The sequence below is a fragment of the Phasianus colchicus genome, chromosome 18, assembly GCF_987193195.1.
Source record: "Phasianus colchicus chromosome 18, bPhaCol1.hap1.1, whole genome shotgun sequence".
NCBI lineage: Eukaryota > Metazoa > Chordata > Aves > Galliformes > Phasianidae > Phasianus > Phasianus colchicus.
The window spans coordinates 7,799,890-7,812,217 of NC_143453.1; the positions used below are offsets into that span (position 1 = coordinate 7,799,890).

The following is a 12,328-nucleotide window of genomic DNA, read 5'->3' on the forward strand; positions in this document are numbered from 1 at the left end:
GCACAACTGAAAAAGCAACTTCATACAGCTTTTCTGTAAATAAATGGAATTGCCTTGAGTACTTTGCTTTGTCATAGCATTTTCCTCTTACCCGGATAGTCACCAAGGACTTCTTTGTGTGGGCAGGGCACACGGTTCACCTCTCGTACATTATAGTTCACCCTTCCCTATCTGCCCCGTCAGCTCACACAGTAAATTCTTTGGGACTGAGTTTTATTCTTTACATTTTTGCATTACTAACAACTGTGGCACTCGTATAACGTTGGAAATTTACTGGGAATTCACTCTACTTGCATGTTATGTCCTGTTCTTTAGGGTCTGTCTTTCCTATTGGGACTGTAACCACTTCAGGGCTTTATGTCTTGCTCTATATGTACATGCTATACATATATATATATGTATATATAGCTCAGTGGGAAATCATCAGTGATAACACAAAGCACTATCACTGTTAATCTTTGAAGATAAGCATTTAAGTCTTTACCTCGTTATGCACATTCTTAATTAAGTTTATAGTATTTCTTTGACATAAATTGAGCAACTTTTTATTGTAAATTTTAAGCCTCTGTAAAGCTGCGGGCTGTATTATCAAGAAGAAAATTATTAAGTGTATTTCAAAATTTTCATTTTAAAGACACTCTAGAATGAGTGGGTACCCATTCTTGTCTCCCTTATATACCATATAAGCTAATAGCACCAGTATACAGCAGATGGCGTTTGCTGCTGCTGCTCTCTGCAGCTGTGGCTACAAGGAAGTACCATCAGTTGACACTTGGCTGGCTAGCTAAAAGAGTCATATTTTCCATTAAGGATATTACTGCAAGGCATACATATCAGCCTAAGAGCACGCACTGTAACACAGCTTAAGTGATTGGAAACTCGTAACTTCAACAGCATTGAGTTCCTCTAAATGAACAAACATAACCATCCAGAATATTTTGTCAAACCCGTTAACATATTTACTATTTATAACAGCTTTTCTTACCATTTTGCACAATTTACCATTATGCTTCTCCTCCCCTACTTGGTTCTCTGTAGTGGCAAAACTCAAAGGCCTTTAGTATTATTATATTTCTGTTACCTTTTTTAAGCACATTATGAAGGACAGAGAGCCATAACATGAGCACATTGCTATTGCTTCCTTAGGAGGTCAGGCTAATGGCACACCTGATGTTCCTACATGAAAACATCCAAAATGTCCAGCAGGTTGGAACACTTCACCTTGGGTGGTATTTTGAGGAATTTCATCACGCTGTATCTAAATGGTTATAGCTTCAATATTAAACCAAACTGAGAGTCTTCTTAAAACTAACCCATATCACCCATAAATACCATCTAAACTGCTAAAGCATCTTTCCAAAACCACATGCTTCCAGCAGTTTTCCTAGGCAGTGTGCTTACCTTTCTCTCCTTCCTATTATTTTTCTCAGCAACTGTGAAGCACCAGCTATGTAACAGTAATGGAACACAGATATTTACTCTAGCCCATTGCATCTCTGATTTTGGCGTACACAAACTCTTAAGACTGCAGATGTGTAAGCTTTTGATGACACAGAACTTGTGCCAACATTGATGTATAGGCCAAAACCGGAGAAGTACACTTGTAATTAATAGTGATTAGATTTGAATTTCACTAATAGAGGGTTGAATTTTCATCCATTTAAATCAGTGGCAGAACTCCATATTAGATTTTATTTTTCAGTCAGCAAAACACACCATTTTTTGCATGGTACTTTTCATGTCTGAGGAACTGCAAACCCGTTAATTAAAAATAAGCATCAGAGACACTGAAATGCTGTGTAATTACAAGAAGACTAGCAAGTCTGTTTGTTGATCATACCATAGTAACGCCATTCATTTTGAGCCAAGCTCAAAGGAATTGTTTCAGTGTAAAACATATCACTCTTGGACCATTCATTGCTGTGCAATACCAGAATGCCCTCAGCGCCTCAACCTCACGGAGCTGATAGCTTTTGCTATCTTGCAGATCAGATATTATTGTTCACACAGGATATTTTTGTGTATCCTACATGCTCATGTCAAGTATTTCCTCAGTAAATGCTTAGCTTTAAACAGATGTGAGATTGGCTACCTTTTTTTTACCTTCTTAATTTGAATTATATGACACTTTGTAGGGCATTTGCATGCCCATCCTCCCTCTATCACTGAAATACTTTTGCTTGCCCTGCACGCAAAGCAGGACCTTTCTTGAAAGAAGTTATTCCCAGACATGAGCAGCACGGTTGCTCTGTGTTCAGTCTGGAAGGCCATCTAGTGACACAACTGTGCAGAACTGCAGAATGGCGTGGGTTGGAAGGGACCTTAGAGATCACCGAATTCCGACTGATTGACAAGGGGAAGAGAATGGGCCTGGAGGGGGATAGAGCAGACCTGAGGTGCCTGTGGCTGCGTGAACTCTTTGCAGGGTGTTATGCTCTGAACAGAAGCACTCATGGCAACCCAAAAGTCAGAAGGATCGTGAGGCCCCGCTTTCACGGACTGTATTCGTACTGAAAATCAAGATCAAGCGAGCTTTTGCCCTTCTGCTTAAGTTAATGGCCTTAAGTTGTGCCGGGGAGGTTCAGGTTCAGTATTAGGAAATATTTCTTCTCAGAAGGAGCACTGGGCCGGGCTGCAGGGAGGCGGTGGGGTCACTGTACTGGAGGTGCTCAGGAACCACGAAGATGTGGCACCGAGGGCTGTGGTCAGCGGGCACAGGGTGATGGGTTGGGTTGGACTGGATGACCTCGGAGTTCTTTTCCAGCCCGACTGCTCTGAAAAGAAGTCGTTCTAACACCCAACCTGAACCTCCCCTGGCACAACTTAAGGCCATTACCTCTTGTCCTATCAAGCAGGCGTCTGCAGGCTTTGACATCTCTAAACTAAAACACATCGTTCTGTTTGACTGTTAGGACAGCTCGCTCTGAACACAAGGCGCTGGGTACAGCAGGACACACACAGTTTCCCACTCCCCTCCCCGTGCCCCGTGCAGACGCGGGGTGCCTCAGCGCTCTCGTGTCCTCCAGCACCGCGCTCGGCCCGAGCTCCGCTCATCCACCAACGCCTGGATCTCCGCCTCCGCGGAGGCTTTGCGTCCCGCGCTCAGCTCCGCGCACACGGCGCCGGGCCGCCCCACGCCGCCTCGCAGCGCTTTCCCCGGAGCGCGGCGGTGTCAGCGCGGCCCCAAGCGGCGCCCGGAGCCACCTGGGGCGCCCCGGGGCGCGGCCAATCCCCGGCGGAGCGCGGGCGGTGCCGGCCCGCCCCGGGGCTCCGCTGCGGAGCGGCGTCCCGGCGGCTCTGAGCCCCGTTCGGCTCCATGGAGGCGGCCAACGGGGCCGTGCCCGACGGCGCGGCGGGGGGAAAGGGCGGCAGCGCGGCCGCGCCGTCGGGGAAGAAGGAGGTGAAGATGGTGATCGTGGGGGACGGCGGCTGCGGGAAGACGTCGCTGCTGATGGTGTACGCGAACGGCGCCTTCCCCGAGGTGAGCCGCGAGGAGGGGTGCCGAGGGGGCCGAGCAACGCTCCCGAGCGCAGAGGGGCTTCGGTCAGGGCGGGGGGCACCGGGGGCCCGCGGGTCTGCGGGAGGGGAAGCGGCTGCAGGTGGCGCGGGGCAGAGCTGGGGCTGTCGCGGCCGCTCTGGGCTGTGCCCCGGCACCGCCACACGGACGCGGCCTCGTGCGGGTTTCTGTGTCCGTAACTTGAATACTTTCCCCTGTTTGCAGCAATACGCACCGTCTGTGTTTGAGAAATATGCCACCAGCATCACCATCGGCAAAAAGGAGGTCATCCTGAACTTGTACGACACTGCAGGTAGGGCCTTTCCCCCCCGTTCTGACAGGTTGAGCCGTGAGAGGCGTTTCTCTGAAATGGCCACTCGTCCCATGGCGGCTCCAGCCCAGGTTTGTTCTGTGCCGCAATGACCCCGTTTGTTGGGACATTGCATCACATTGCAAACATATCTGAAGGAATTAAACCCAGCTCCCAGTGCATAACACAGTCAACCAAGAAAATATTTTAATCTCCTGCCACGTGTGATCCAATAGTAAAGGAGAAAAGAGATGGTTTGGGTTCAAAATGAAAAAGGCCTTTGCGTTAAAGGTTATTGAGGAAAGCTGATTGTTTGGGTTGATATCAGGAGCTTGGGACTTAATTTGCATTCAGCTTCATGCAGTCCGATTTGTGGGTGGAGCCAGGAGTTGGATTCATTGATCCCTATGTGGGTTCCTTCCAACTGGGGATGTTCTGTGATTCTGTGATTCATTCAGACTTCCCAGGCTCTGCTGTCCGGCTGCATTCCAAACAGACCCTAAAGTTGGCATGCACCGTGTTTCAGCTCCGTGTAAATAAATGGTGGTGTGTTCTGCAGAGTTGTTCCAAATTAATGCCATCACAAATAAGAACAGAGTGCAGTTTCATGAGACATCAGGAGGTGCAGATGGCACTGCCGGCCAGTTGGCAGGGCTCTTTGCCAGGAATAAGCAATCGCTTCCCATTCCCTTGTCTGGAGACCCTGAAACCCAACATACTTCACCTCCCAAGAGGGTGTGATGGCTGCCAGGCCCCTGGCATAGTTATAGTTTGCAGATGTGTCGTGCTCTGTGATTCAAATAGCTTTTCATCCTCTTTCTAAGGTGGAAGTGATGCCGTTGCAAGAACTCTCTTGAGCCCATATTTAAATCCCATCCTGTTTTTAATGAAACAAAACTGATGTCAAGTTCCTAGGGTTGGAATATAATGAAGAGCTGCATCTTTCCCGGAGTTCAAGGGGAAGCCCTGGTCAGCTGATGAGGGAGCTCCTGCATTTTGCTCTTAGTCTGAAAGATCCCCAAATCATTCATATTATCGTAAGATCATTTAAACGGGATTGGAAGGATGTAAAACTATTTTGGAAGTGAAGGGTTTCAGCTTAGTGTCATGTAGGAGTGTACAGGAGGAGAAAGCAAATCTGTTCTAAAGAGTGTCACTGGATCTTAATCATACACCTACTGAAAGGACTTCAGTATTTTTAGGATCCAGCCAAGAGCAGCAGTAAATAGAGCTGCGTGCACTCAGCGTCATGGGAAGGTGAAGGACGGGTTGAGCCCTGTGGGCTGTGTAAAGTGAGAAGGACTCTTTGTATTGTTCAGCCCTGCTCAGTTGGAGGTTTTGAGCTTGCCCTACTTTCCAAAGGAGAAGGACACGCACAAACTGCCTGAGAATCAAACATTCTAAGGTACAGAAGGTATTTTTTTTTCTTGGCAAGAATTTTGGTAACAAGCCAACATTAATGAGTTAGTCTACAATATGCTTGAATTGTAATTTTTGGAAAGACTTTCATGTTCTGCTGCTCTGCCTTCCTCATCAGAGACACCTCTTGCTGTTGCAGGAAGTTGGTGGTATATATATGCAATGTATAAAAGCTTTGTCTGCAAACAGGCTTTGCTGCTGCATATTTAATTAAAATTTGCCATTTCTGGCCACGCTTGACAGAAAAATTGAGAGATTAATTAGCTCTGTAATTGTTTATATTCTAAGGGAGTAGCATAATCAAGTCGATGCCTCAGCTGCAGTTCAGATGCAGGTTTCCATTTCTGATGCAGGACTTCTCAGAACAAAGCAGTAAGCTGTGCTGAGCCGAGGAGGAAGCAGTGCCTCCTGTGAGCACTGTGGGAGCTCACTCTGAGTTGCAGGAAGCACGCTTGAAGCCTCCAGCAGGTTTTTTCGGGTCTCTAATGATAGATGCTCTACAGCATCAGGCCTTTAGGAGCTGGTACATGCAAAAGTAATTTTGCATAACTTTGTAGGAAAAGGAGTACCTGAAATCAAAATGTATCCCCCCATCCCGACCTAAGTTCTCTTCTACTGCTTTTGTTCCTGCCAAGAAAAAATTCAATTTCCCAAACTTTTCTGAACTGCAAAGTGAAGTAACACAGCTGTAAGCTGATAACCATGTTCTCATGGAAGGACACAGAATTTGGTGTGTATCTGTGAGGGCTCCCCTCCCTGTGGTTACATGCTGAATTTAAATAATAAGCATAAAGTATTGCACTGACATGTATAGGAAGTGGTTGGCTGGTCTGGGTGACAGGATGTGATGCTCTTCCTTACATGCTGGCTGTTGGTGGCAGTGGACTGTGCTGCTGTAACCTGAGCAGCACTTATTGTGTCATCTTTGACAAAGCCCTGTTCTGTATTTTATTTTTGTGGACACATTTCCCCAGCTCAGAAAGGCCTTTGGGTTCTTGTCTCTGGCTTTCCACAGCCCTGAGAGTACGGTAGACCTGGGACATCTTTTCAGTGCTACATTACGATGCAGCTGTGTGTGATGTTGTGTGTTACAAGGCACATCAGCTCAGTGCCCATCAGTCCAGCTGTGTCTGCTGCCACAAGCCTCGTGCAGAGCACTGCAGGATGGGACCTTCAGCACCCAGTGTTCCAGCATGCCCCCGTGTCCACCTCATCTTCACACTGCCATCAGGAGAGCTGGCTGAAATACCATTACATTAAGTGTGTGTGAGAGAGAGTGCCTCTAATTAATTGGGCCTAAAGGAAGGCGTTCTCCATTGTTAATTTCTCTGCAATGTCTGCTGGAGAAGAAAGTGGATCAAAACAGGCACACTGGGCTGAAGACTCCCAACGTGAGTTATCCCTGAGAAAAGGTGCAAATGCCCCTGAACAGTACATCTCTCCCAGTGGTGCATGTGGCTGCTGTTGCAGACTGAGCAGTGAACAGGCTGTTTGGGCTCATCCTTGGTGTTATTTAATGAAGGAGGAGGAAGAGCAGGCAGACACGAGCATACACAGGAGACCAAGACCTGTGGTTTCATCAGTTCCCCTTCTCTCCCTCTGGTGTTGCTTGAGGTCCCACTTGCCCCATAAGGCCTGACAGCAATACGTGATGATAAAAAAGTAGCAAATTTCAGATGAATTCAGCTGGTCAGGTTTTATTTATTGGTTGCTTTGTTTTTAAAAGCTGTCTCTAATGCTATAATGCTACAGTGAATTGAGGAAGGCAGTGAAGTCACAGATGTGCTCAGCTGTAGGCATCTATTCGGTACATTCAGTAACGACTTGGATTCAGCCTTCTATTTCTACTAGAAGACCTAAATCTGTGCCAAAGGCTCTGACCACAAACTGAACAACTTTATGGAGAAGAAGTCTCACAGGCCCTTTCTGCATTTCATCAGCAGCACTTAAGGACAGGCTATGAAAGGAAATGTTCTCAATGAGGTTTCAGTGAGAGAGATGTCAGTGTTCAGACGCAGCTTGAGCTGGGTTCTGTTACATCCACGGCACCTGAAGAATTGTACTTGAGCTCTGAAAGAATAGCTGCCCTCCTTATAAGGGAGAGCTGCAACTATCCAACCCTAATACACATCTAACCAGCCCACTTTTGGAGGCACATTTTATCCCATTTTGTGCTCCACGTTTGAAATTTAATGCATTTAGAGGATTAGCTCAGCAACAGAACAGTAAATCGGTTGCAAACAAGAGAGTGGATTTGGGAGAATAAGAAGGGCTAAGCAGTAAAGTCTTTGCTCTGAATGTTTACACAACATGCATAATTTTGCTGATTGTCTGTTATTTCTGTATTAAACCCTGAGGGATCAATCCTACTTCGCTTAACGTCTCACCCATGGAGCCTGCTGCTCAAATGCAGAGAACAGCCCAAACCTAAGATTTACAACTTCTCAGGCAAGCTGAGCAATGGCTTATCCAGTAGGATAACTGCAAGCAAAGGGGAAGAGTACAGGTCTGAAGCAAGTTTAACTTCCTCTAATCAGACCCTGTGCTGTAATATCACTAATTAAAAGCGTGAAAAATTTTCTAGAGTTGAGCAGCATCCCAAAGGTTGGTGGTGAAGTCCTGCTTCAAAGAGTTGAGCCTGTTCTGTGTTGCTGCACGTCTTGTAGAATCAGCAGTCGGACCAAGCAACCTTTTTATCACGTTTTATATCCTAAAGGATCCATTTTGTCAGCAAAGAAGGACAGCCTGCATTTAAGGGAAGGAATTTTACAAGCATGGACATTTTTTCAGTCTGTGCCATTACAGTACTCTTGAACTCAAGTGTTTACCTTTACACATTCCCATCATACTGCTTGTTAAGGATAGAAATTCATTGTATTCCAAAACATTCTCTGTGTTCCAGGGCAGGAGGACTACGACCGGCTGCGGCCTCTCTCTTACCAGAACACAAACGTCGTGTTAATTTGTTACGATGTCATGAACCCCACCAGCTATGATAATGTAGCAGATAAGGTAAGAGCCTTCCGTCATTATTTCAGCCTCTTAAATGAATTACATACGGTTGATGCAGGACAAGATGTCAGATTAAAAAAGCTGATGCTTTTAGTAATCCTGTATCCAGAGTGTACAGATGGACAGATTGTTCATTGTGCACTGAATTGCGGGTCACAGACCTTAGACCCAGATATCACCTTTCTGTGGCTCTCAAGTGCTTGGAATTGGGCTCGACTCTGCAGTACACTAAAAAGATCACAAGTCAACTGCAGAGTTGCTGCTTTGTCTGTAGTGATGTCACACAACCATTGCACACAAGCATTTCAGATTCAAGTCTACTTCCAGCGCATGCACATTTAACTAGGGTAGAAGAGATGTAAACAACCACCTGTCTGTAGTAGGACTTCTGTAGTGTTCCAAAGCAGAAGTTAGCATTTCTGATATAAAATCAGCAAAACAATGCAGGTTTTGTTTTTCTCCCATCAGTGGTATCCTGAAGTGAATCACTTCTGCCAGGGTGCCCCCCTGGTACTGATTGGCTGCAAAACAGACCTTCGGAAAGACAAAGAGCAGCTGCGTAAGCTCAGGGCTTCTAAGCAGGAGCCCATTACTTACAACCAGGTGAGTGTAAGTGCTTTTACAGTATTGTTCTCTTTGCCAAAGTAGAGACATTTTAAGTGTTTTGCATATCTCAGAATCCTGGAGTGTCTGAAAAGAAACCATTTGCTACTCCATCTAGGCTTACTGCGCTCAATTTCCCTTCGCTGCATTATTACTGATATAAATTTGTAGGCCTCAACAGGTTTCTTGGACTTCCTTTCTAATTTTTATCGTAATACATTGCTCCCATCACTGGTACTTTGATTGGGATTGTGAGAAAGAATAAATGCTAGGATACACATTAAAGGATTAGAAATACTGATTATTCTGGAATAAAAGCATTTTGCAAACCCTATTGAGAAAGAAGCCCTTCCAAGGACGGTAGCCAAAACATCTGTGAGAGTTCTCTAATAAACTTTTCTTTGAAGTATCTAATATAAGAAAAAAAATCTACATACTATCAAGTATTTCCAGCTTAAGTATTACAAAGTATTGAGACACACAGCTGGTGTTATGGGATGGCATTGCTGCCCAGGTACAGGGGAAACAAGCGGTGGTTGAACTGCTTGTACCAGGTCACTCGAAATCTTTCTTCTCTGGTCTTCTACTTTTTCATTATTAAATATAAAGCCGTCTTCCTCCTCTCATCTCAGATTATGAACAGCAGCTGTCTAACTGAGACATAAGTCCAAGAAACAAGGTTAAGTTCACTAAGACCTTGAATGAATCACTTCTTTCTCTAACGAGCGTGAAAAAAGCCTGCCACAGCATCACCATTCAATCATGTTAGGACTTAAAAGTTTGTCTTCCTTGCTCACAAGATTAGACGACTGTCCTCTCACTTTGTGAACAGCTGCAAGATTGTCCCTCACTGGCATTAATAATCCCCTTTGTCACCCTCTCACGAGGTTCAGGACAAGCAACAGCCTTCTCTGCGGAGTCAGCTGAGGCCTCACATGTGGCACGATTACCACCTCAGAACAGTACATGCGTAAACAGACTCTCCCTCCAGCAGCTCATCACAGGAATGCTCATAGAAGAGGCGAAGCTCACCAGTCCAGACCTCCCTTTGTCACCTAACAGCCCTCCCGTTTCCTTTCTCTCCCTTGAAACACGCACTACCTCAGTCTTTTACAGCTGAGAGCATCTCGAGTCATGCAGTGTGATGCTTCTGATGCCAGGCACAGAGGAGCTGAACAGTGTCTGTCAGCACTGCAGCTTGCAAACAACTGGAAGGAAACAAACTTCACTTAAATGTGCTGAAGGAAAATCCCCGTGTGTACAAGTCTGAGTGCTCAAGTGACCCCGTTCCCAGCTTATAATGACTAAATGCAGAGTTTGTGAGTTGTGGATTGCAGATCTAGAATTCACACTCGAAGGCTCACAAGCGCTCAAAACTGGGAGCTGACTCTGCAATGAAAGGATTGCAAGCAAAGTAAGAAGTAGCTGTGTTTTGTCTGTAGTGATCTCACACAACCATGATTGCATGCAAACGTTTTAGATTCTACTGTTTCCTCTGCATCCATTTGGGTGATGTCTGTAGGCACTCATCTGCATGTAGTAGGATTTCTGCTGAGTCTTTGTGATGCTTTGAAATGGAAGTCAGGATTCCTGCATGTGCACCAACAAAACAAAGCAAAACATTAGTCCAGACCTTACTGTTGCATGTGGCACGCAGTGCTGAGGCTTGCAAACTAAACATGACATTGCATGTCGTACCTGAAAAAAGATCCTCCTTGTAGATACGTTCATTTGAATATCTATTAAAGAAATGCTTTTCCTACGATCAACTTAGGAAAAAAAAAACAAAAGCAGCAATGGTACTTCAGTTAATAACCAACGCACTAGCACTGTGCTCACAGGAGGCAGTTTCTTTTGGAAGATGACCTCACATTCTGAAGATGTACAAAGTAATTCCTTTTTGCTTCCATCTCGCTTTCCTTTTCTCCCCTCACGCATCAGGTTCATGACTTTTCTTACCTGTTCTTTCCAGGGTGAAGCAGCTTGCCAGCAGATAAATGCAGAAATTTACCTGGAGTGCTCAGCAAAATGCCGTGAAAACATAGAAAAAGTTTTTAAAGAAGCAACAACCATTGCATTGAGTGCCATGAAAAAAGCCAAGCGCCAGAAGAAGCAGCGAGTGTGCTCAGTGTTATGATCTGGACTGCAAGAGAGCATTGACAGCTATAAACCAAATTACTGGATTTTAGCAAGAGCGACAACTCTTTTTTTCCCCCAAGACACATTTTGTATCCCTGCAATGATTTCTATTTTAAAATTTTAAAGCTTTTTAGGTTTTGTTTTTTTCTTTTAACTTTTTTTTTTCCTTTTTTACATTTAAAACCTTTTGCCACATTGCTCTCACAAAGTTTTCAAGGCTCTTTATCAAGCCTACCTGATGCTACACATTCACCTGGCTTTTGCTCCTACCAGCAAGCCACCAACAGTCCGGTCTTGGATTCACTACTTAATCTGAAGTGAACACAGTGACTGTATTGCATGACTGTTTTGTCTGTTGGTTTTTTTTCCTCTGCAAAATCATGGCTTGTTGTAGCTACAATTTAGTCTTTTTCAGGCAAAAAAAATCTTTCAGAAGTTTTGGTGGAGCAGCCTACGTACCAGGCACCTTAAAATAAGCAGGAATTAAGTTCTCTATTGACATTCCCAAATTAATTTACTTGGTGGCAGTGGTGTGAGTTAGCATCAAGCTGCTGCCATCGTGTACAGCCAAAGCATCCACTCACTGCCTCTTGACTTGCAGGCCAACTTTGCAGAGCTGCCCCTTTAGAAGTTTCCTTGCAGCATCCAAAACTGTAGCATTGTTATGCATCACTGAGATATATGCATTGGTTGCTCCGAAATTTAATTTTCAGCATGCAAAGTTACCAGTTCTCCAGTCAGCCACTCTGTGCAACATCAAGTCCGTTTTGCAATAAACTTATATATATAGCTTATTTAATACATGACATGCAAATGTTCATGTGTGCTCGGGGGAGGTAAAATGCTTTGTAACACGTTCATCAACTGGCAAAATCCTCTCTGCTACTGTAAATTAAATTTTCCCTTTTGTGATGGAAGTGACAGTTGAGTGTTTAAGGATGGTGGATGTTCCTGCTGAGCAATCTAGTTCGTGTGCCTTGAACCTCCCAATTCTTTTGCACATTCTCTTGCAGTGAGAGCTCCAGTTTCAGGAGCAATCACTAGTCTGTAGTCATTATGAGCCAGCCCTGTGAGGGTGAAGGTTTCTGCAGTACAACTGCAGAACTTACAAGTTTTCTTATTGAGGCAAACTAAGGGAGAATAAACAGGACTGCTATGATTTTCTATGATTGTCCTGCATTACAGTAACAAGAGAATACTTTGCCAGGACATTTGGGCAGTGCATACCAGGTGCCCATTACTAGAAAATACTTCAATGCACAGCCTGATAACTACACATCATTCAGGTTTCACACAGTTTTATCCTCTGCTGGTGAAAACACGGCCAGCTTGTGAAAAACTGTTTTGAA

General features: G+C 44.9%; 1 protein-coding gene across 2 annotated transcripts; it reads left to right on the forward strand.

The window, feature by feature from the left end:
• The first annotated feature begins 3,226 nt into the window (after positions 1-3,226).
• RHOF (ras homolog family member F, filopodia associated) lies at positions 3,227-11,778 on the forward strand. 2 transcript variants are annotated; one of them, XM_090120993.1, is made up of 5 exons: positions 3,227-3,481; positions 3,722-3,809; positions 8,128-8,237; positions 8,706-8,840; positions 9,734-10,799. In XM_090120993.1, exons 1-5 carry the CDS (start codon positions 3,317-3,319, stop codon positions 9,812-9,814), a joined length of 579 nt encoding a protein of 192 aa, XP_089977119.1. In that variant the 5' UTR covers positions 3,227-3,316; the 3' UTR covers positions 9,815-10,799. The 2 variants fall into 2 exon arrangements, with proteins under 2 accessions (XP_089977119.1, XP_031448440.1); XM_031592580.2 differs by lacking the exon at positions 9,734-10,799 and adding an exon at positions 10,813-11,778 and having other exon boundaries at positions 3,228-3,481.
• The last annotated feature ends 550 nt before the right edge of the window (positions 11,779-12,328 follow it).

What these genes read in the sequence shown, in the direction of transcription:
- RHOF (XM_031592580.2), top strand. Translation starts at nt 3,317, where the DNA reads ATGGAGGCGGCCAACGGGGCCGTGCCCGACGGCGCGGCGGGGGGAAAG. An exon ending in CGAACGGCGCCTTCCCCGAG is followed by an intron (nt 3,482 to 3,721) that starts GTGAGCCGCGAG and finishes CCCTGTTTGCAG; the next exon opens with CAATACGCACCGTCTGTGTT. An exon ending in ATGATAATGTAGCAGATAAG is followed by an intron (nt 8,238 to 8,705) that starts GTAAGAGCCTTC and finishes TTCTCCCATCAG; the next exon opens with TGGTATCCTGAAGTGAATCA.